The sequence below is a fragment of the Periplaneta americana genome, chromosome 8 (genome assembly GCF_040183065.1).
Source record: "Periplaneta americana isolate PAMFEO1 chromosome 8, P.americana_PAMFEO1_priV1, whole genome shotgun sequence".
Lineage (NCBI taxonomy): Eukaryota > Metazoa > Arthropoda > Insecta > Blattodea > Blattidae > Periplaneta > Periplaneta americana.
In genome coordinates this window covers 135,768,912-135,795,096 of record NC_091124.1, presented here as the reverse complement: position 1 = coordinate 135,795,096, position 26,185 = coordinate 135,768,912, and the positions used below count along the sequence as shown (strand labels likewise).

The 26,185-nt window shown below is 34.7% G+C and overlaps 1 protein-coding gene across 5 annotated transcripts in view; it reads left to right on the top strand.

Annotated features, from left to right (window-relative positions):
• The first annotated feature begins 2,539 nt into the window (after nucleotides 1–2,539).
• The window catches only part of Bruce (BIR repeat containing ubiquitin-conjugating enzyme), a 571,194-nt gene continuing 547,548 nt past the window's right edge, over nucleotides 2,540–26,185 (top strand). For all 5 annotated transcript variants that reach the window (XM_069833681.1, XM_069833684.1, XM_069833683.1 and 2 more), the window contains exons 1-2: nucleotides 2,540–2,759; nucleotides 12,121–12,302. In XM_069833681.1, coding sequence (XP_069689782.1) covers nucleotides 2,555–2,759; nucleotides 12,121–12,302 — 387 coding nt within the window. In that variant the 5' untranslated portion in view covers nucleotides 2,540–2,554. The remainder of the gene's footprint in view (nucleotides 2,760–12,120; nucleotides 12,303–26,185) is intronic.

The window sequence follows — 26,185 nt, the reverse complement described above, 5'->3', positions numbered from 1 at the left end:
ACATTAAAGAAAAGAAAATACGTACGCAGCAATTTATAGAAAACATACTCATACATCCATAAATAGGCCTACACAATACACATTATAGATTGTATAATTTTACGATAATCAGCATATTGTTAGGTTTCAGAGACTCTAATATTATATTAACATACATTACTCTTAGATCACAAGACATAAATATAAGCACCTTGATTACACAAGTTCTTATTATAATCAAATTCTTAAGTGAAATAAATATGTGATAATCAGTATAGACCTGTTGTAAAGTTTTAGAGAATCGAAAATTATATTACCGATACTTCTAGACCACAGGACATTAGGTAATCTGGCAAAATATAATGTGCGAAGTTAGCCAAATTACATTGAATTCATTCTTCAATTAATAAAGGGAATGCTATCAATTATAAAAAAGTATCGGTACCGGTACCTGTACCTAATAAATTGCAAACAATAGGTAACGTGAAGACCTAAAAACTAAATAATCACTTTATGCAAGATAAAAAAAAACCACATACTTTTTATGTGTGGATTTTTTACATATTGTATTTTTATTTTAAATAAATAAAATAGATATATTATCATTGCTTGCGGAGTGATGGTACATAATTTTTATGCACATATGTAATATCAATAAAATGCCATTCCTTGCTTTTGTTAATAAAATATATGTCCGGCAAAATGTAAAAGAGTTATTTATAGGTGAACTCTGAGTCATACGTTCACAAAGACGGCTTAACTATTATAGCTATTTATTTATTTATTATCTGTATATTTATTTATCCATTCATGTATCTTGAATGAAATTTTATAATCTTGCAGATAAATTCATTTACATAATAAAAACAAAAATTTATCTTTCCACTAATGTTTTAACATCTGATGTGTTAGTCTAAATAATTCACTCAGTGGGATTTCTCTACAGTCTGATAAGTATTTCTTTTTTGTCGTAAACTACTGATTGATTTTTAATGATATTGATATTGTAACAACAGAGATAATATATCGTACCTTTTGCAAATGGCTTGGAAAATTAAACAGGGATGGTATTATCGCCTCGCTCTCGTGGTTAACATTCGGCAGGTCTTTGAGCGGCCTCGTGCATAATATTCGGCAGGTCTTTGAAATGTAATTGCATTATTGTTTTCAATTTCTTGTGTCGCCGCTCCAATCACTCGCCTCAATTTCAATATTGCAACCAATAAGCTGATTCCATTATTAAATGACACTTACTTGTCTAATCCACGTGGACTAAAACCGAGGTTGCAATATCTTGTGCTGAGGACGAACATTAAGGTATGTGATTAAAAATTATTATTAAAGAGTTATTATTAAGAGTTAAGAAAGCCAGCGTACTCGTATATGATATAATAATAATTATACTAATAATAGCCATTTAACAATATAACAAACTAGTGCTTTTTCTTATCGAGGAAGTAGACGTGACGCTTAGAGTGAAACCTACAGAGCAACAATCGGTCGGCAAAATTATGTTTTAAAAGCGCACCGCACGTTATTGTATGATGCCGACATGTTAAGCATGAGTCCGCGGCGATAAATTTATCATATTTCAAAATTCTATTGCCATTACTTTCAAACTGTTCACTAAAAACACCAGAGACAAAACGAACAATCGTGTTTACCGCTCTATTTCTACCAGTAGCATGGCGGCGTAAACATGCGCAGACTGGTTTCAATTTTGGACAGCACACCAGCGCTCTGTGTGAGTCTAGTATACTATATAACGTCTTTGGTCTCGCCTCGCTCGCGCATTTCTCGGCACACATTTCACATTACACATCTCTCGGTATAGTGTGTAACCGGCCTTATGGTTATGTTCGCATTATTACTAATCTCATGCGAAAGCTTACTTTTCTATTATTTGCTTTTCTATCCTAACTAGTATTCAGAAATTGGGTCTATTTTTACTATAAAGCTTTTAAAACCGCCTATATATTAAAATGATAATCAACAACATATTCACGTAATCAATGTTGGCAATCCTCTTGTTTGAAACTACGCTGCGTAAAATTTAAAAAATGAATTATATCGTTAGCAAATATACTCAAGACTCTGTTGTGCATTTTGTAACTGTTACAATTAATTTTTTTCATCACATCTTGCATTAAAATATATCCAAACAATAAAAGTATCATTGGCACATATGGGTGGCAACAGTGGTCGCAACCGCAGCAAAGGTTTCAACAAAACCGATATCAAAAATACTGCGGCTGCAACCCTGAGAACAATGTCCACACGTCGCTACTTCTAAGCTGCGCGCATCATGAAAAAGTAGGGGGGGGGGCAGGTTCGGCAGCCGCTACTTTTCGGGTTGCACCGTTGTTCACACGTCGCAATACGAGAGTTGCGCAGTTTTTTTTTGTACTGCAGCGCTGCAAAAGTAGCGACGTGTGACAGTACCTTAGTAGAAGGAATGAGTACAAATGTGCTTTGAGGAATTTAATAGTTGGTTACATTTGGTTTCAAGAATTGGTTCATTCTGTCGGTTGTTTGATCTGTGATATTGACGTAATGATCACATGACCTTTGAAGTATGGGGGGCGAGAACCGAAGGAGCAAAATGGCTGATGACGACCCATGGAAATTATGTGAAGATGGTTATTTAAACACAGATACTGAATCTAAAAGTATTATTTATCATCCTAATTTAAATATTATATTAGTTTCAACAAAGTCATCCGAAGTTCATGTAATCGACGTGAATTCAGGCGTTATTTTGCAGAAGAGTTCTCTATCAGGTATGTCACACGTTGGCCATATAAGTTACATTACAGGTGATGTCTTGCGCGTAAATGATTAATCATTTTGTTTTAGGAGTAGTGTCGTACACCACTCTGTGCTAGAATTTTATCTAAATAGACAGATAAAGAAATTGGCATTGAGTCATGTGCATTGAAGATTGCACATTTTTGATAACGATCATTTGTAAATAATGCCATCTATCTCGCAGTAGGAATATAAAATGTAGTTAAATAAAAACATTAACTATGTTACAGAATATTTCCTATGTTAAAACACACATGGTTAATTTGATATTTCAGTACCTTGTGTAATAATTTATGTTTTCGCATTTAGTACTAAGGTTAGGGATGCATGTAACAGTCTAATAATGTTTGTGACTGTAGTTCATTTAGGTTTTGGGTTTCTAAGAATTTCATTAGGATGTTGTCCGAAGTTGGTATTGCTTTGCACATTAATTATCCATAAGTATGGAATTTTGTTTTCTCGACGATGTTAGACCTTAATGTGACTAGACTCTACACAGCCGATTTTCATTGTAGACATTTGTGATTCTCAATAATCATCTCAACTTAGATTGAATTCCTTATCTATCATTTCATTATTGACGATTAATCAACATTTCATTGTGCATAAAATGAAAAAAATAATTCTAGTCTAGATAATTGAAAGATTGGTCTACATTGCAGTCATCAATATACATGTAAGAATAGCCTAATTCATTCAGTGAACATATTAGGAAAGTAGAATTTTTTGAATAAAGTAACACTGCAGTCGAAATGATTCTTTAAATTTTTATGCAGAATAACAATACAAATGTATTGACGTCATGGTGGTTGAGGCCTTATGTAGTGGAGCCAATTAGTACTGTATATTTAATTTGCGAAAAAGCAAAATTTCTTTAACCTTGCGCATACGTATTAAATGAATCGTAAAATACAGTATATCTACAGGCATCACATGTACCTATTATTTTTTGTCTCTAAAACATGCATGCTAATACCTACAGATTTAAATCAACTTACCTTACTTCTTGCTTTTGAATTGCAAACAGGTCGATTACTCACTTATTAAGGTCAGAAATTTCTACCATAATGATTTTCGTAGAATTTGTGGCAGTTTATTATATAGTGTTTAACACGTGCCTATCAATTCATTTATTGACGTTTAATGTAGCCTACATACAGCATTCTCAATTTAACTGAGCACAGCCATTTCCCAGCAGTGGATGGGACAATTAGAGTTCTCTTCAATACAAAGTAGCAATAATTATGTTATTCAAAAGTAAATTGTCATAACTATCATATATACAATATAGTAGCTATGTCTAGCCTATACTTTCAATATGTCAAAAGTGGAAGCAATAGGCCTATGTATCGTAAAACAAGCTGAAAATTGATATTCTCATTATGTAAAAGGACAGGACACAATTTAGACATCCACATCACTAAACTACATATTGAAAGTGAAATTTCGGTTTTCTGTAGCACATGGCACTGAAAACTTTTGACTAAAAAGTGGAAAAATGATCTAATTTTCAGAGGGAAAGTAGTTTGGAATGTGAAGAATTCGTATAGGACGTCAGCTTACTTGGAAATATAGTAGAAAATAGGTAAAAATCAGAAAGAATTGATCAGTGTAGATAATCTAAAAGTGATTATTTAACACGTGAAATGGAGAGAACACTGCAAAATATAACGCGAAACTCACATTTCACTTCATTTAGTATATGCAAGGCGTAGAAAAAGCTTAAACAAACCTAATGTAACCTAACCCATCACAGATTCCTGTATTCAATCTAAGTTGAGACGATTCTTGAGAAACACAAGTGTTTACAATGAAAATCGGCTGTGTAGAGTCTAGTCAAATTAAGGCCAAACATTGGTGAGAAAACAAAACTCCATACCTAACTAATGTGCAAAGCAATAACTTAAGTAATAGACACTTCGGATAACATCCAAATGAAATTCTTAGCAACCCAAAACCTAAATAAACTACAGTCACAAACATTACTAGGCTAAGTTACATGCATCCCTAACCTTAGTGCTAAATTCGAAGACATCAATTATTACACAAGACACTGAAAGACCATATTAACCATGTGTATTTTAACATAGGAAATATTCTGTATGGAAGTATTGTTTCACATAGGAAAATATATGATGCAGTTAGATACTATGGATATATACAGATGGTCCCCATAACATAGAAAATGTTGACTGAAAGCACTTGCGACATACCTGTTGGTAGCTTGACAGCATGCCATAGTGCGAAGCGAAAAGTTACGCCTATCTCTGGCCAAGTGGCAGCAGAGTATGTATACATACGAGAATTTCAGTTGTACAAGGTACGAAAAAAGTGTTGTCTTGTGTGCCAAATGTACGAGAATTTCACTCAAACGACAATTTAATCTTTCTCAATTTATAGAAACTGATTAATTAGGTCTACATACACAACTTTCATTACTTTTAAATAATAATATAATAATAATAATAATAATAATAATAATAATAATAATAATAATTTATTCCCAACAGTGGCATCGAATGATATGTTTATTAGCCAAGTTTTCATAGTATCCATGTCATTTTATTGTTATTCTATTCAGTTTGCATTATTGACTTGGCAACTGTATATTGCATCATTATTGCATCATTCTAGGTACTTCCACAGCATTGCCATATCTTGTTCTTTCCTTCTCTCTCTCTCTCTCTCTCTCTCTCCCTCTTTTTTTCCCTTCCCTTCCCTTTTTTTTTTTTTTTTCCAAGGCAAATCTAAATCATTTCACAGCATGTGAAATTGTTTGTGTTGAGATTTTGTCTGTCACATCACGTCACGGCATGTCCGTTTCAAAGATTAAGCTCATCAATCGAGAAGGTTAAAATGGAAATCTTTGCAGCAGTTGTATGACACTATGAAAAATGCAAATAATGTGTAACTTTTCTTTGGTGAACAATTGTCGGTTTATTTCTGTGACCATATAGCCTACGAACCCTGAGTAGTGAGCACGTCAGTTTGGCCACAGTTGAGTAAGATGGTGCCGGTGATTTAGCTTGTAGGCATTTAAAATGCTATTGTTGCTGTTTAATATCAGCAATGAGTTTATATTTGTAGTTCACAATGAGTAAGGCGAAGAGAAAGGCAACTTTATTTGACTTTAATTTTCGAAAATATGCAAGTCCTAACATTAAAGACACTGAAAGTATACTAGTAGGCCTACTGGCTGAAAATGCAGTTAGTGGTAGTGAATAAATTGAGGTTGTGTTAGGACTGAAGAAACAAAGTGTACCAGTACCAGCTGACATTATAGTTAATGTCATATACAAGGTGAAAGTTATATTAGGACTGAAGAAACTGAAAATGTACCAGTACCAGCTGAAACTATATAGGCCTAGTTAGTGGTAGTGGACATTTTGAAGGTTGTATTAGCACTGAAGAAACTGAATGTGTTTTGGTATCAGCTAAAATGACAGTTAGTTGTAGTGGGCAAATTGAAGGTTGTGTGGCATTGACTACTCATGTAGCTAATGTGAATGACATTAGTAAATTCACAAATAAAGTCCTGATATTATATGTATGATTATGAAAGACTTAATGCATTGAAGAGTCTTCCAAAAATTTTCATTTTCCTTGCAAAGTAAGTGGGAGCAAAGCAGGAAGTTTATGTACCAGTGGTTAAGAAGATTTAAATGACTGAGTTATTCGAAAATTGAAAACAGCTCATATGCAAAATTTGTGTTTGTTTTGCTCCTGATGAAGTAGGAATATCATCTTTGCAAGCAACCGGTAATTTGGTGAAAGTTGGCTTCAATGGGTGGAAGAAAGCTCTGGAGCATTTTCAAAAACCTGGAAAGTCTCAGTATCATATCACTGCCTCATTTAAGCAGGTAGTTTTTAGTTACTGGTATTATGTCTGGTAAGAAATTATCTGTTGATTTAAGTATTGATGATGGAAAGAGATCTCAGGCTTTGGAAAACAGGAAAAAAAGTCAAGTCAATAATCGAAACAGTCATACTATATGGATGATAGAGTCAGTTGTTATTTGGTCATAGAGACCATAGTGAGTTTGATATAACTAAACCCCCAGTAGAGAATGAAAGACATTTTAGAGCTATTCTAAGAGCTTGTGTAAATGCAGGAGACAGTGCGTTAAGGAACTATTTTTCGAGTTGTGGTAGAAATGCTACTTATGTAAGATGAAATATCAAAAACCAAATCACGTGATTCTGTAATTAAAAGAAAAATCGTTTCAGATGTGAATGATGCAAGGTGTTTCTGAATTATTGCAGATGAGACTATTGATGTGTCTGCTGTTAAACAATTATCTCATTAAGTGTGCTACATAAAAGATGATGGCTTGAAAAGGTACAATAATTATATAAGAGACATTTTTTTACAAAAGGTGAAGTTTAGCACAAACAATTTTGGGTGGGCTAAAAGACTGTAATATCAATACAGAATGTCTAAGAGGTCAAGGGTACAAAGGGACTGCTGCCATGAGTGGAAAATTCAGTGAAACTCGAGCACACGTTTTCTCAAAGTCATTCATATGCAGTTTATGTACAATGAGTTTCTCACTGTTTGAACCTGGCAATTTCTAATGCAGCAAATGTACCATCAATAAGAAACTGCTTTGATTGGAAGTTCAACACTCCCAAGTGTCAGTTGGTTTTAGGGAAGCATATAAACAATTTGATTCCTGAAACCCACAGAAGAAAACTAAAACAACTAGGCCTATGCCCTACTAGATGGGTTCAGAGACATGATACAGTTATTATAATGGTTGAGCTTCTACTTTCTGTTGCTGAAGCTTTAGAAGAAATAAAAACTTGGGATGACAGAGATTCTTCATCAGATGTGAACATCCTATTGCTTGCATATCAGATGAGTTCATTTTATCTATGCTATCAACATAGAAACCTCTGTCCACGCCTGTGGAGTAACGGTTAGCACATCTAGCCGCGAAACCAGGTGGCCCGGGTTCGATTCGCGATTCGGACAAGTTACCTGGTTGAGGTTTTTTCCGGGGTTTTCCCTCAACCCATTATGAGCAAATGCTGGGCAACTTTCGGTGTTGTACCCCGGACTCATTTCACCGGCATTATCACCTTCATCTCATTCAGACGCTAAATAACCAAAGCTTTGGTGAAGCGTCGTAAAATAACCTACTAAAATAAATAAAAAATAGAAACTCCTCAATTACACCTTGCCATTGAGCAAAAACCTCCAAAGCAGTGATATTGAACTCTAAGTAGCTATCACACATGCTCAGAATGTAAAACATATGTTACTAAGTGAAAGACACACACCATCTCAAACAACAGAAATAACTAACCTGCTCTCTCAATAAAAGAATTTTATTCCAATGGATACCATCCCATTGTAGAATCCTGGGAAATGAGAATGCGGATGCTTTAGCAAAGAATGGCAGCACTGCTACTTACAGACCTGTTACTAAATCTACATATTACTCTGTGAAAAGATTTATTAAATTTACATACTTAGACTTCAAGAAATAAAATTTGATAACACAATCTCAAGGAAAAAAAATGGAACTCTCTGCATCATAATCCACAGTTAATTCGCGATTTACTACAAAAATTGTCTGTAGCTGCATTTAGATTGGCAACAGGCCATGACTGTTTGGCCAAACACTTGGATAGAATTGGAATATATCAGTCCCCTAACTGCCCATTGTGCAACTCAAACCAAGAAATGGATTCGGAACACCTCAAAATCTGTGCTTCAGTGGCCGACGATGACAATATCTTTGAAAAATATTGGAGTACAAGAGGTCAAATGACTTTATTGTCAAACACCTGGCATTAGAAAACAACAACAACTAAGTGAAAGAGAAAATGAAATTGATAACTTCAAGAAGCTCTTTAGAAAGGGTAAGAAGTTGGCGGAATATTGAGGGGCAATACTGAATGTGCTGAGAGTTCTGGTGAGAAAATGGATGTGATTAAAATAAAACTTTCAAAAGCAATTTTCTGAGTTTCTTGGGATACCCTGCTCAAGATTACGAGGTATCATAAGCAAATGAAAGAACATTGTGAAACTTGCCTGTGCAGTTGGAACCAAATGCCAGAAAGTGAAGGATGGACAGTAAAAAGAGTTGGAATCTGTTCTGTTGCAGTTGATTCAATAAGCAATAATAGTTTCAGTTCCCCTCAGTGGAGTTCCCCAGTACCCTTGTGTAATGAAGTTGTAGATTCTGTCTCTCTAACCTGGAGGTACAGTTCAGCTTGAGCTGCTGGCTGTATCGTGTTGAAAATTCAGTAGTGCTACAGAACCAGAATAAGACAACGAACTTTAGTGATATATTTTTGAAAGAATTAATGTACTTACTGTCCTAACGTAATATAATGTAGTTCTAGCTATGTTTTTGCACTTGTATTAATATAGTGTAGCATACAGTAGAATAAGATATAGGCCTATCTTAAGTTTAAAGACACTATAATAATTTTATTGTCTTTGCAAACATTAGAATGCTACCATAGCTCGATATTTAGTTGCAGAAGTGACAACAGGAAGTAACTTCTGTCTTAGATGCTTTCCTGGGTAAGATAACGTTTTTTGTTTGGTCCCTTGAAAAATCATCATAATGAAGTTTTACTGCTTACCATACTGCCAAAAGTAAGATAGGCCTATAAATATAAAATTGCAAGAGTTTCGAAGAATATATGGAATCATAAGAAGAAACTTGGGGAATAAAATGCGACTAGATACTCAAATTGAAGTTCTGTAAGATTATGGAAGTTCTGTAACAATGTCTGGCAGTGAAAATTGGACTCTGACCTGAATGGATAAAAGTAAGATAGAATCATTAGAGATGAGATTCCTAAGACTAATGGCTGGCTGCACTCTTATGGACCAGAAAAGAAGTACAGAGATAAGACAACAATAATTATGTATTTTAAAATTTACTGATAAAATAGAAACAAAGACAAAATTGACACGAACATTTATTGAGAATGACAAATGTTAGAATTACTAAAGCACTTCTTAACTAGGGCCTACACACCAATAGAATTTAGAAGACAAGGAAGATAGTTACTAGATAGGACCAATATCTTGAATTTGAAAAGGCCTGATCGAGATGATGATGGTAAGGGATGTATGTTGGTTCACACTGACATCTTTTGCAATTTCAAACTTAAAAGTAGAATTATTTATGTAACATTAAAAAATCATATCTATTCTTGATTTGATAAAGCACTTCTGTTTTGTTTGTTTATCTGAGAAAATGTTGCACTGATCACATATAGCCATTTCCTTCTGAAGTCATTAAAGCTCTTCATAATTAATTAAAGATGTCTCTTGGGACTTTATACAGTTTTCTTCATTGTACAACCATCTTATATTACACTCAGAATCATTGCACTTAAAAACATGTTGCTCAACGAAATGAGTCTTCTACTTAGGTCACTTCAGAAATCACAGACATTTTCTCCACTATTATAGCAGATTGTATATTTTCATACCAAAGTGGAGAATTTGCTCCGAGGTTGAGCAGTTTTCTTTGGATGAAAATATTATTTATAGAATAAGTGTATGTATGTATGTATGTATGTATGTATGTATGTATGTATGTATGTATATATATATATATATATATATATATATATATATATATATATACTAAACTCTGTCTCTCCCCTTTATTAAAACCTGATCAGAAGGTAACGATTATGAATGAATATCCCTGGCCCACTCTTACTTATCCCTTACAGTGTGCTCCACTCTACCAAATCAAAACCAAATTTCTTAATGATTTAGATAAAGTTACCAGAGGAGCATGCAAAGAGCTTATTGGTCTTCCTCATGACTGCCCAGACGGAATGCTTTACTCCCCTAAAAAATATCGTGGTCTTTCGTTAATGAAAGCATCTTGGGAAGCTTATGTGCAACACATAAATATCTGTAATACTCTTCTTCGTGTTGATGACTCCCATCTCCACAATGTTAGGGACCTTGTAAGTGAAAAAGTTTCTGCTCTGTCAAAATTGAATATCACAGCTATTGATGCTATCAACTGGTCAGGTCGTAAAGTTCGTAAACACTTAAGAAATGAAGCATTCGAAACTTGGACAAACCATACCTTGCGTGGTAAAGGGGTTATTGTTTATAGTGATCTCCCCAAGGCTAACTCATGGGTAAGCAATTGAAAGGGCCTATCTTCCTCAGAATGGACCAATGCTTTAAAAATGTCAAGCAATATTTCGGCGGTTCGCACAATACCGGGCAGAACTCTAAGCACAACCTGCTGCCGTCATCCAGACTGTAGCGAGCTTGAAACACATGGACACGTGCTTGGACAATGCCCCAAAGGCGAGCTGCTGATCAATGCTAGACATCATCGTGTACGACATGCTTTGGCGATATCGTTAAAAACTTTAAATTGGGAGATTCATGAGGAAGTACATTGTGTATCATCAGATGGTTCTTTTAGACGGGCAGACATTATTGCTATCAACGGACACTTAAAACGGGCTCTTGTTCTTGACCCTACTATCCATTTCGAAAGAAACCTAAATCAGGCCACCGAGGTTGATATTGAGAAGAAGTCCATATATGAACCTTGTCTGCCGTATCTTTCTCAAAAGTACAACGTCCCTCTTAAACAATGGTCCGTCATTGGTTTGCTGTTTGGCAGTAGAGGTTCAATCACAAAATTCACGTGGAATTATCTTAAGGAACTTCACATTCCTTTTGATTATGTAATGTCTATTCTTATAAATATTATCAAGGATTCTCTTCAAATATTACATCATCATCTCTATTTCAATTAATCAACTTATATTTGCCTTCAACAGTTAACTTTCTTTTTTCTTTAATGTATCACATCACATTATTGTACATGTTTATTGTATTAGGACCCTTGTGGTCACTCAAAATTCTTTGAGTTGATGTCTATAATTTAGAAATTTTTTTATTTTTATTTAATACTGGCGTGAGAATTTGATCTGAAATGGAAGTAAAGAGAAATTGCTTTTTGTTAACACCACCCATCAAGTTTGCTTGCACTTAATATAATTGTTGATCTTATGTGGAGTGGTGTACACATTCATCTTGACGTCTTTTGTGTCTGCACAACTGATGTTTTGCCAGGAATAAATCTGTATCTGAAGTTCATCATCATCAGATCTGTTTTCCTAGTGGTGAACATACCGAAATTCAATTTAGAACTGCAGAGGTTAATTTTCATTTATGTATGATCAATTTTAGTTTTGATGCTTATTTTATTTATTTAGTTTATTTATTTATTTGATTTCAGTGCATAACAATGTTGAATAACAGCATTTACCTCTGGTCCTTATCTTTATTTGATGTGATATAATTTTTTTATATTTCAGCAAAACAAGAAGGAACACTTAATGGACTTTATATATCAGGTCATGACAAGATACTGTTTACTGATGGCAAAGGTATAGGAGTGCGGAGAGATTACAATGGAGTTCTCTTCTTGGATACTATCCTGCAGACACCAGTCAGCAAACCAGAAGATGTTGTCAAACTTGAGCTTTTACTTTCAGAGGTAATGTTTTAGTACAGTTAAATGTTTGTCTCATCTGAATTGTTAATGTGCGATACATGATCAGGTTATTTTATTCAACTGTTTCTCTTATTTCGTGGTTTTAGGCATAATAGATCGACTATTGATAAGATTTTTTTTATTCAACAGATATTGAAAAAAAAAATGGTAGTATAAGGGCACAGTACATCAGATATTCATAATTTAAAATAGGCATGACTTGGTTAAGAGAGAAGTTTTATGTAATGTTCTTATTGAATTTGGTATTCCCAAGAAACTAGTTCGATTAATTAAAATGTGTCTCTGTGAAACTTACAGCAGAGTTCGTATAGGTCAGTGTCTGATGCTTTTTCAATTCACTGCTTGCTAAAGCAAGGAGATGCACTATCACCTTTACTTTTTAACTTTGCTCTAGAATATGTCAGTAGGAAAGTCCAGGAAAACAGGGTGGATTTGAAATTGGATGGTTACATCAGCTGCTTGTTATATTGTTGGTATGAATATGTTAGAAGAAAATCCACAAACAATTAGGGAAAACACAAGAATTTTACTTGAAGCAAGTAAGGAGATAGGTTTTGAAGTAAACCCTGAAAAAACAAAGTATATGATTATGTCTCGTGACCAGAACATAGTATGAAATGGAAATATAAAAATTAGAAATTTATACTTTGAAAAGGTGGAAAAATTCAAGTACTTTGGAGCAACAGTAACAAATGTAAATGACACTGAAGAGGAAATTAAACGCAGAATAAATATGGGAAATGCTGGTTATTTTTCGGTTGAGAAGCTTTTATCACTGAGTCTGCTTTCGAAAAAGCTGAAAGTTAGGATTTATAAAACAGTTATATTATCAGTTATTCTGTAAGGTTGTGAAACTTGGACTCTCACTTTGAAAGAGGAACAGATGTTAAGGATGTTCGAGAATAAGGTGATTGGGAAAATATTTGGAGTTAAGAGGGATGAAGTTACAGCAGAATGGAGAAAGTTACACAACTTAGAACAGCACACATTTTATTCTTCACCTAATGTAATGAGGAACATTAAATCCAGACGTTTGAGATAAGCAGGGCATGTAGCATGTATGGGTGAATCTAGAAATGCATATAATTTTTAGTTGAAAGACCTGAAGGGAAAAGACCTTTGGGGAGGCCAAGCTGTAGATGGAAGGATAATATTAAAATAGATTTGGGGAAGGTGGGATATGATGGTAGGGACTGGATTAATCTTGCTCAAGGTAGGGGCCGATGATGGGCTTATGTGAGGAGGCAATGAACTTCCGGGTTCCTTAAAAGTCATTTGTAAGTAAGTTTTCTCCTATTTCACTTCCTCATTATATAAAGTAAAAAGAGAAAAAATCTGATTCTGCAAAATATTGATTAAAAGATTTTCCCAGAAATATACATTTTCAGCATCCCTAATATCAAATAAGCAGTTCTTGGTATGTTGTCTCTTTGTGTACAGAATTTTATATTAAACTAGTGGATTGCTTTTGTTTATATTCACTATCTAAATCAATTTATCTGGAAATGATAGACATGAAATGCAACAGTTTTTATTAAAAACAGAAAGAAGTGTTATCTTTGTGACAGTATTTTCAGGAAGTATTGCAAGAATTCTTCATCTTAGATTTTGTTAGTTTTGTTTTCGAAAAAGAAAATAGTCATTGTATGATTGCAATTTGTATTCGTGTGTAACCCATGCCAACAACAACCATTAATCTAGGCCTAAAGCTAGCATAAATTATCATTTGGTAAATGCTCTTTGTGTTACCATATTATGGGGACATTTTGGACTATCTTTGAATCAGGAGTATTTATGTATGCTTTATATCATAGTAGGAATACAAGACAACCACTGTCGAGTTCTTAGAGTGAAGTAGTATCTTTTCACAATACTAGTGATCATGCTAACTCAGTTTGTTGTTTAATTTATAAGTTACATATGATAAATTGTAAAATACTGTTGGGCTGAAACCTGACATTTGGAATGTGTTTACTTTTATGGCATAGCTAGTAGGAGCAGTATGGTGTTGCTGTTCTGCATCTATGTCTCAAGTGCTAGAGCACTGGTCTTCTGGTCCCGAATTGTTTTGTCTCTCAAATTCAGGAGCAGTATGGTGTTGCTGTTCTGCATCTATGTCTCAAGTGCTAGAGCACTGGTCTTCTGGTCCCGAATTGTTTTGTCTCTCAAATTCAAAACTTGATGTTTATGCAGACCAATCTATTTGACACTCGAAAATACGAAAAGAAAAGATTACACACAGAAAATACAAAAAGATCACAAACCAATGCGATAATACACCTACACAACCTGTTCTAACTGCTCTAAAGACTAATAGCTGACAAGTGGTCGTCAAGCATTACAATCACGTGATTTGCATGTTTAGACAAGTATACAATAAATGAGGGGGGTGGAGGATGGGATTTCTCGCTCGTTCGGACTACTGCATTCTTCGGTTTATCGAGTGTTCATATGATCGAGTCCCTACTGTACATATATTGAATAATATAATGCTTCCTTCCCTAAAGATTATTTGTCAAGATGGAATTATTAAATTCCAGCAGGAAAATCATCCTGTCCACAACTCTTATGTAGTGTGACACTGGTTTGTTAGAAGGCAAAACATTGACCTGATGGATTTGCCACCTAACTCTCTACATCTCAGCCCCATCAAGAAAGTGAAGTCGCATATGGCATACAAATGAGTCATTCCACGTCAAATCACACAAAATTATACAAATTTTGACCTTAATATTTTCTGATTTCGTTTATATTTTTTTTACCAACTCTATGGGTCTAATAAACGAACAAGTGTATTTCTATTTCCTCCTAAGTCCGCATGTTTTTAAAATATTACATGTTACAATTCGTTAAAAATGTCGCACAATGCAACATTTAAAGCGTCATATTTCTGACGATATTGATGTTAAAAATTTTTTGAAAAATGCATTTAAAAGCTTAAAGTACTATATTTTATTAAATATTTACTAATTAATTTTAATATAATTATTACAAATATTTTTTTATAATTCAATTTTTAAAACATATATATCAATGTGAAATAGCCCTATTAAAAATCTAAAAAAATGCCTACTAGGTGCACTGAAGTATTCTTAATAATTTCAGAAAAAATCAGAATGGGATCTCCAATAGTTTAATGGAAAGTTGGACGGGAAGCGTTAAAGCGCGCTGGGAGGTTTATCGGTGCTGGATGATTGAACGTAGCAACATTACACCCAGTACGGATCAAGTCACTCGAGGAAACACTGCTAATTTACTTATTATGATATCTTCAAATAATTGTACATTATGCTTTTTAAATGTTTCTTTTCATTCTCACTTTAAATTTTCATTCACCTACCTTCTTTCTTGAAAGAAAATTGTTTTACTAAAGCTTCAATTTTTGACAACGGAATGAAAGAATGTAATTTTAATGTATCACTTATTGGTTTTAGATTATGGTATCTGGCCTGCAAATTTTCAGTGTGGTTTTTGTGCTTATTGAATGGACAAAATATAAATGACACGTTAGAAATGTTTTTTGTGACCAATCAAACCATTTTTTTATTTGATGTTGTTATAGGATCTTGTATAGGCTAACTCTCGTGGCAAGTCTTTTAACAGTATCTCCAAAGCCATCACATGGACCTTTACCATGCGACGTTGCAAAGAAGTGTCATTCAGTACTAATTCCATAATCGTCTTCATGTAAGCAATTATTTTTAAAATTCTTTTTTTTTTGTATTGTGAACTTGATCCATTGGAACAGTAGATGATTTTTTTCATATCGTTGAATTCTTGCTTTAAGAAATTGATTGCTTCGGATTGAAAAATGTGAAAGGGATTGGTGTCATGTTTCATGGTTTCTGAGATGACAATACTTTTGTAACGAATTTCTGTATCTCCTTTGAAGTATACTATGAAAGGATTTATTTATTTATTTAAATATACAGAATAAAAAATATAATTACAAACAAGAGAAATAGAAATAAAATAATATAATCAATATAAAAAAGGAGATACAGTAGTATTAACAAAATTTGAGACCGAATGAGCAGCGCTCGTGTTCGGTTGCAGTTCAGATATAATATTAATAGGCCTATAAGAGAATATAAAATCAAATAAAGTAGGAAGTAAAATTAAAATTGTATTTTATTGTGGCTTGGCATATGTTCCAATGCACACCTTGTATTGAATCTTGTATTACAAATGAATAATTTTCAGAAAAGTCTGCAATAACTATGTAATTTTCAGGTTGTACATTTCTTTGCATTCCGTCCAAAATAAAATATGGTTGACTTTTGAAGGGATGACGATGTATCTTCTACATGAAAAACTTTACATGCTAGGGAGCCTTTTACTTTTTGAAACTTTTTACGGGGGTATCGTTTTATTGTAGATTTCTTTTCTTGATAGGGGATTCTATTGACATCAAACTCTTGTTTAATTCCTCAATATTAGTGATTTCTAGCTCTGTATCCATAGAACTGCTAGAAGAAGAACTGGGATAATCACTTTCTCTGTCCGCACTTTCATTTGATTCATGTTTATTAATATCACAAGAACTACAGGCTTCACATATAATTTCACCTGACCTATCCGGAATTTGATTGATTTTTATGGAACGAATCACATATTTGCACATTCAAAGACTCCTTTAAATTGAGCTTTATCAATAAGTCGCAACTTACGCGTCTTAGTGTACTTTTCTTTTTAAAAGCGTGATTAGGAAGGTAAATGGATTTAAACACTTGTTATATATTATGCGATCTTTACCATCACTAATGTTGTATAGAAGTCACGTCACTCCGTGAAATTCAAACCCAAACTGATTATTTTTCTCTTCTATATTTTGTCTCCTGCCATCTGTTTACTGCCATAAAGTTTACTGCCCTACCCAGCCTTGCTACCATCAAACACTTGGCTATATTACAGTATAAACATACAAAACTCTGAAGGGCTTCCCCTCTTAGCTGAGCTGACAATAATAAAATAATTTTAGATAAGATATTTACTCTTCCTTAAGTATTAATCATTTGATGATTAGTATGGTGACATCAGATGCAACGGGGAATTTCGTAAAACTAGCCACGGGCAGCCTTCTAGTCTGTGGCTGCAAGCAGTTCATTAGCTGGGCATCGCGAGCGCGTGCATGCCTCCAGAAAATAAATTGTTACAAATGTATGGGTGCCGATCCCATATTTATAAATGCATTAGTTTCCAGATAATACATCAGCGAACAAGTCTATATTTTTTTTTCAGATTTTTAACTTGGCTATTTAATATAGTAATTTTGCTTTGAAAAAGAAATGATTAAAAAAATGGGCCAAATTTTAAATTTATTTGTGATAGGTCTAAAGCGCAAATCTCAATTATATGTAGACACAGAGTTCCAAGTGAGTTTATGTAACAGTGCGCGCATAATTTGCGTTTTTTCAAATAGTCCTAACTACACAAATAATTAATAACTTAATTGTGAAAATAAAACAATACGGGTCTCCTTATTTGATGTCTGGAATTCATGAAAAAAATTCGACCATTTCCGAGAAGGTCGTGTTTTATTGCTGTGCGATTTGACGTGGAATGACTCAAATGTACCCAAAGATGGCTAACTGCATAATTTGCAAAATTGAGATTTTGATGGATTCATTAACATAAAGCAGGCCTCTACACAATGTTAAAGTTATCTTAGTAAAATTGAATTATTTCTCTTCATTATAGTGTGTCAAAGAGTGATGGTTGCACCTATAACCCATTTGTCTTCATTCAGTTTTTTGCATCTCCTGTAAAATTTAGTTTTTTTCAGTTAGCAAGTTTTGCAAAAACGGTCCTCAATTGTGAACACTAGCTCAAAATGTCTGGATATATGTTTCCACATATCACACCTGGATTAGACATCTTGTCAATTTCATGCCCGAGAAACTGCAAGCAGTTGTTTAGTGGAAGGTTTACGGATCTGCTATTAATGTTTTGTTAATTTTGAAAATATGCTCTTTTATTTTAATGCTCTTTTTTAGCCTTGTGTAATAATACAGATTTTTCTTTCTATCTTTTCTCAAGAAAAATGCTATTTAGTCCTGAATCAAGAGTCCTGGGTGTATAATTATCTAGTTACAATAACTATCGAATAATGAGCTGAAAATCATTGCAGTAATATGAGGTCTTTAAAAAGGAAAATATAAAACATCTTCCAAGTAACTGGGACTCGAACTTCAGCACTATGACTTAAAACTCATGCTTTTTCTACTTGTACATAGTACCTTACCTACCTTGTTTGAATGAAATTTATGCCTTTCTGTCGATCACGACTGCATGCTGTGTAATTGCATTTGGAGGTTTAACCCAATCACATCGTTTAATGAACTGTGGTCGTGTGAGATTTACCACACCAAAATATCTTATTTAGACATTTTAATCAGTAGCATAAGTACATACTTTCAGCATAGTTTCTGATAAATTCTGCGTCAGAAATCTTGTGTTGTTATATGTTTATCAAATTTTTTACAGAACACTGGAAATTTATCACCAAACTGGATATTAAATTCGAGTGCAGAGAATCTAAATAATTTAAATACAAGTCCATCACTATTAATATTTTATTAATTTTTGGTTCTTTATTTCATGTTAATGTTTGTTTATTGTATGATGATGCAGATCTTCTTCCTTTTTTTGTCTTCTTTCCTGTATAGGAGATTGCACTTTCAGTTCTGTAACTAGGGTTTTTGGTATAAAATTATCCATTTTACCTATCATAATTTCCCAATTACGAAATCATAATTTATTAAAATCGGTTATAAATGTTTAGGAGATATGTAAAATTTAAAAGGAAGGGAGGAAGACAAAAATTGACATAGGCTCAAGGAATAATTAGAACAATGAGAGAAAGGGGATTGGAAGATGGTGCATGGGAGAATAGAGAAGAATGGAAAAAGGCTATAGAATCCTGAAAATAGGTGCAGGAAGATGTCCTGGGACATTGTAAAACCTGGTAATAAAAATACAATAAAAATCTCTGTGAAATAAAGTGGATTTGAAGTAACAATGTTATGATAAAAGTCATACGTTTTAGCCACTTGTACGAATGAAGTTATGAAGTATTGTTCTTGAATGAAATACACTTTTTTACATTGGCTCTATTGAGAATGAAATGACATCTAAATTACAGAAATGCACTCGTATGAACACAGCATACACTGATTCCTGAACTATTCCTGCGACAGTTTAGTAGTAAGCTGCTGTTCACTGATTGTGGACTGTGTGGACCTGGGGTCAATTCCCAACTCTGATTTTATGGTCTGGAAAGGAGTTCCACCAATTTCGTACATTGTTTCATATCCTCCTTAATGTCCTTAATCATCCATAGGTATATCGAAGTCGTTATTAGTTCTTTGTGCCTTGAAACAGTTTGAAATAGGTTTCTCATGTGACAGTTGATTCTTTGGGTTTATAGTGAATCCATTCCACATAGAGTGAGTGATATAAACGTGAGTAAAAACAAGCAAATCTTTCGAAGCAGTATGCTTATCAATTGTAAACAAAGTGTCCTCTCAATAAAATAACATGAGAGAAAAAAGATACGTTAAATAAGAATATCAGTCTGATTGTTGACTGCGTTGTGCATAGCTGCTCTTAAGAAATAGATGTGTTTTGTATAATTAAGTTGGTGAATTCATTTAATTTGTAATACTAATCTAGAAATGGGAATTTCGTTCTGCTTGTAGAGAAGGAAATTAGACTAATCACGTAGGTTCGACTGGAACAGTTTTATGAACATTTAGGTCAGAGGGTAATAGTAATGTCACGAGAAAAGATGTCAAAATAATTTTGAGATTGCTATATGAACAGATTTTTAAATTATTTGGAGGAAGGCAGTGTAAAATTATAATGAACAATGCACTATATTGTTTACGAAACATCCAATACATCAACCAAAAAAAGATATCATGGAGTGTCTGGAACATAAAGCTATTAATTGCTATTTTTGGAAACAAAATCTAACTTTTTGCAAAGAGTGCAGCCTTTCGAAAATAACAACTTATCAACTTTATTGATCCATTTTGTTACTTTGATAACGTAGCACTTGCATGTTATTGACACTCGCAAAATGTCGGAAGAGTTGGATTTCACTGTAATATGTTTTCAGATGCAATGTAAAGTTTATTTTGTTTTAGTTTGTGTGTACGAGTTCATTTTTCGGTAGTAATTCTTAATATATTTCGTTATAATAAGAGTCATACTTCATTGCATTCTATAATCACTGTTGAGCAATAAATACATCAATGTAACTCGTATAATGTCTTCTTTAAGCTGTGTTGTGATTTGTGGGTAGGCCAACAGACCCTTGTTATGCTCGCAAATCATGCAGCCTACATTTTGTTAATGGAACTTACCTGCATAGTGCTTTTAAGAAATGTCACCATTTTGTGTAGTCGCATGTATTTCAGCCTAGATGTACAATGTTTTGTATCAGTTGTTTAGTCAACTGTCTGAAGACAAGTCTGAACCTCACAAGTGTTACCAAGAAGGCACCACTTATGAGGCAACTAGGCTAGGAGATAATGGGGTAGGTAGGGTAGGCAGTTCCTTTCCCCTTCCATTGCATACATTCCAACTAGCTACATATTACACTAGTCACACTTGAGATGTATACAAACAATTGTTCTTTCTCTGACACACATCGTCAAGTGAGATGTACTGCCTGATAATAGATTTACATATCAGCCAGAACCTCAATCAGAGGATTTTGTCAGTTTGGTTTGTAAGAACAGCGAAGTTGCTGACTATCATTGCAGTTGATTGTGCAATCTAGGATTAGGTTAAAAATTGAAACAACAATGATTATAGTCACCATAGCTCAGTTGAATAAGGCACTTGCCCACTGATCCAGAATGGTGCTCAGTCGCAGATTCGATCCCCGTCTGGGCTGATTACATAGTTGGGTTTTTTCCGAGGTTTTCCCCAACTGTAAGGCGAATGGTTGGCCTCATCTTGTCAAATACCATTTCACTATCACCAATCCCATTGACGCTAAATAACCTAGTAGTTGATACAGTGTTGTGAAATAACCAAGTATAAAAAATGATTATGAAAACGTTGGTGTTAACAAGGAGAATATTTAATGGCCTATTACCAGTACTGCTGTTAAGAGGACTCTGATATGAGGAGCAACTAATGGAATCGTAATGTATTACACAAAACAAAATTTTCAGATAAAGCCAAAATCCTGTATTTTCTAAACTTTTGTAGTGCAAAATATGAACAAAACATTATATCCTGGTGTTTGCTATGCTGTCTTATCACAATTAAAACAATTATAAAAAACATCAAAGTTATTAAACAATTAATGTTGGACAAATTACGTTTTGAAGCAATTTCATGGACCTATTACACTTTATTTTATTTTAAACAAGTCCAGTTTCTTCATTCAGTATTATCATTTACAGCTACGATAGACTGGATGACAGTGTCTGAAAAATTTCCAAATCTGGCAATTAAGAGTTTTCTTACATTAGCCTCCTTTTCCTCCTTTACGTGATTACCGAGACCTATCTCAGCAATAATTTGTGTAACATCTCTGTAAAATCTTTACCTCTCTTTGCCATTGTTACAAGCTTCTTCGAAGGATCGTCACATCCAAATGTTGATTCTGTCTTTATCTTGATATGTGTTTTCTCCTGTTCCAAACTTTTGCATACAAATTCTTTTCTGTTCACTATTTCCTGCAAATGATTTCAAAATTTTGGAGAGTTCTATGCAATCCTTAATTTTCCAATCCTGACCCAGAAGTTTTGTTTTCCTCACTTCTCTGTTCACTTTTTCATAGTCATAAGGATTAAAAATTTTCGGGATATTTTTTTTCCTCAATTTTTCCACGCGAACTAACTCTCTGGCAGCATCACGGGAGGAAGTGACTTCACTAATGTTTGCGTGTGTGTCGAGAGCGAAATTAAAAAAATTTCGAACGACAAAATAGAGACTGTATAATATGTATTTCACAACATGAAATGAGGCAATGAGTCTCAAATGCCTAGGAGTGCTGCAGCTCCGCAGTTCCCCTTCGAAAGCTGTTCCTAATGATTTTAGAGATTGTACATTTTTAGAACTGGATGCAAATGTGTTACAGATCTTCAAAACTAACGTTTGGACATCATATGAAATACATTGGAAGCTGTACTTGACATCATTGTGCTCAGTGTGGCAGTTATAATTTGCTTTTATTAGAATTAGTTGCAACAATGACAATTTTTGAAAATGGAGCAATTTTTCCCATAATTCACTGAAGCATTATCTGCACCATATGCTACCACATTTGCTATTTTCATACCGAGATTATCAATAGCCTTGATTATAGTATCTGTGATAGATTGAGAAGATCCATTAGATTTTTCATAATAATCTAAAAGATAATGATTTACTCCAGTTTCAGATTCAAAAACCCTTACTGCTAAAGGAAAAAACTTGCAATTGCCTTTACTAGAGGCATCCATTGATATGGAAAATGGCTACATTTCAATTTCCTTATGACATATTCAACAAAAAATGGTCAGATTACATTCTAAACAGTCGTCTCCATTTTTGTTCTTTCCAGTCTAATTTTAGAAGCTACAGAATCTGTATACATTGTTGCATCTAATTTGTTCCCATAATCAGAAGAATTATAACTGAGATGATGTTTAACAGTATGAAATGTTTTACTGACCTCAAAGATTAATAACTTTTCTTCATCAGAAGAAGTCTTTTTAACAAAGAATTTATTTATTACCTGTGTATATTCTGCTCTCTTATTGCAGCTATGTGTTTCTTCCCTTTAGCGTGGACATGACCAGCTTTAAGACCATCAAATTTAACACTGAAAACACTTACACAAGTAGTACATCAAGCTTCATTTGGATCATCATCTGCAGCAAGCCATCTGGAGTATTTAGTCTTTCAGCCAGTCTTTATTGAACATAAAATTTGTCGTACGCCGGTCTCCGTGGTCGTTCCTCTCCGGCATGTAGTCGAGGTGGGGAGGGGAAACGGGAGTGACGAGACAAGATGGCTGTGGTTTGTGGGTGGGGTGATGCGAAACTGTGGTGAAGTTTAAAGGAAAAACTGTTTTAAAGTAACATTTGTTTATTACAGAAATAGCTAACAAAGAAAGTATAACTGTGATTCCCTCCTAGTCCTGTGGTAGGGGTAACGGAAGAGTCGTGATAGAAATTGATAGTTTAGAAATTCGTCCTGAGGCTTCGATGCGAGGAGAGTTATGATGGGTGATAGTAAAGTACGACTTGAATGAGAGGGAGGTAGGGGTAACGGGAGTGCCTGGGGAAAATCGGCCTGCTTTCATGTGTATTGTGGGGTGGGCAGGATAACGAGAGAGATGGAATCGGGATGATGGTTGATTCTCTAGGTCGAAGGATCAAACACAGCATACTGTGCGACTTATCGACGTTCGAGAACACACCCCTTTGGATTCGGAGGATCAACACAGCGCACTATGCGACTTACCGACTCCAAGAGGGGGAGGAATGGTGGCCTCTAGCGTTCGGAGGATCAACATAGCGTACTATGCGACTTACCGACACTAGGGGGGGGGGGGTTGGTGGTCTCTAGTGTTCGGAGGATCAACACAGTGTACTATGCGACTTACCGACACTAGAGGGGGGGAGTTCAGTGGTTTATGAACAAGCCGGGATAAGTGGGGAGTCGAAGTCAGGAAGAGAAGTGGGTGGGTTGGAGGTGGTGATGAGACTAGTAGCGAGACGAGAATAAAATAAGTTTAGAATACGTAAGAAGTGAGGCTGGTGTAGGAAAGGAGACAGGGGCGCAGCTTGGCTCCCTGTTCCCGGAGTGGTGGCCGTGTGTAGACACGTCCGAACAAAAGACAACCATAGCGTGGGCCTGGTTGGAAGACTGCTGCCAGTGACGGAGGATGCGTCAGAGCTACCTCTTTGCCATCTGGCGAACGAGTGCCCGAAGTCGCGGAGATGTGGTATATTTATACCCCTCGGAACAATGGTGGTTGAGGACGCCCTTGACGTCACAGTGCCTGGGGGTATTTTCTACTGCCAACGTGACTCGTCGCCGCGCGATCTTTGCTTTCTCCCTTACAAGAGGGAAAAAAAGCTAGCCAACCTGCTTTCTGAGAGGGAGAAAGCAGCGACTCTCATTTGCGCAGGTAGATTTGAACCATTTAAAGTAGGACGCATGGGCATCGAGAATTGATGTACACAACAAATTCCTTACTCACTTTTTCTTGATTGGTGTTGAACCATCACAGTTATCTGAAGACATTTTGATACACCTGAATGGACACGTCTCACAAAATGAACAACGCAGTTACTTAAATTGACAAAATGACCAACGAGTGATGTATAATAGTATACAGTAGAACCCCGATTATCCGTCACTCTATTAACCAGTTTGTGAATTATCCGTCTGTCTTTATCTCGCTCCTTTTTCTGCAGAAATATTATATGAAGTACTGCACATTGCATTAGCACGTTATTTTTTCTAGAGAGTGCTATTAGAAGCCTTTTTTCTTACACATATGGTCTACTCTTCGAGTCGTCTTACTGTATAACTTCTACATAAAATGTCTTCTACAGGTGTCAAAAGAAATCTTGTTGTGCTAAGTATAGAAAAAAAATAGTGATTTGGGAAAAGAGAAACTGTGGCTATCTCGCATCAGAATACGAGATTGGAGTGTATAAATTATGCAGATCTACAACACGAGACCTCCACTATTCATACATTTCCACAGAGAGTCATTACAAAGAGATTTCTTGGACCTTAAAAATCCGTCGTTGACAACTATATTTAAAATAGTGAACTTCTGATCCACTATCTAGCATGTTAAATACAAGAGTATGGAGAAAATATGAAACTGTAAATATTATTCACTACATTTTCGAAAATCTTATATGGTATGGATTATCCGATTTTTTCAATTAACCATTCAGCTCACCACCTTCATTAACACAGATAATAGAAGTTCTACTGTAATATGAATTGTTCACATAACAATCCTTTACAAATACAACTTTTCCGTTGTACATCAAGCATTAGTAAACTTCCCTTGGCTGTCTTATTCTCAAATATAAATTAAAATACTGTCATATAAAGTCTGTACTGGCCATCGACTTTAATTAAAGTAGGAGTAAAATTTCTTGCTGTGCCGGCAAAATAATGGCCAGTTGACAACCATATGCACAATATAATTCTTTGACTGAATCACATTAATATAAGTAACAAATTAAATTTCATAATTATAATGGTTTAATCAGCAATACTTGAGGTGAGAAATTTATTTTAATAAATTATTGATTCTCATTTTGATGTAAAGTCTAAATAGTATGTACTTAGTATTTTGAGTACTGAGTCGTCGTGTCCCAGAGCATTCTGTTTGGAATTTTAGACCCTGGTCCATATTCATACATTTCCTCACAATTCTTCTCTTTTACTACCCTTAGCTGCAAACCTATTTTCTTTATTAAAAGTCCTGTCAGTTGCAATGGGATTAGAACTACATATCAAAATGTGAAACTGGAGATGGTATATTCTCAAAAAAGTAATTCTGTAGAAAGGTGATCAAAAGGAGAAATCCTCAAATTCATTGCTATTGAAATAAGTTGTAAAATGGGGAGAAGGAAACTCTTATGGGCTGTTGCTAGTACACTTTTGCACTTTCTTTCTGCTGCTGTAAGTAAGAGACACGTAGCCCATGTGCTATTTTGTGATTGTAGTTAAAGTGGTCTTTCCATCGTCACCACATATGCATTGTTACAATTGTCGCAACTCTCAGCAATATGGAAGGTAAAGAGTAGGGGAATGTTGTATTGTGCCACATCTGACACCAGAATTTTGTCGTGCCACTTGCCACGACAAGGACGGATGGCTTA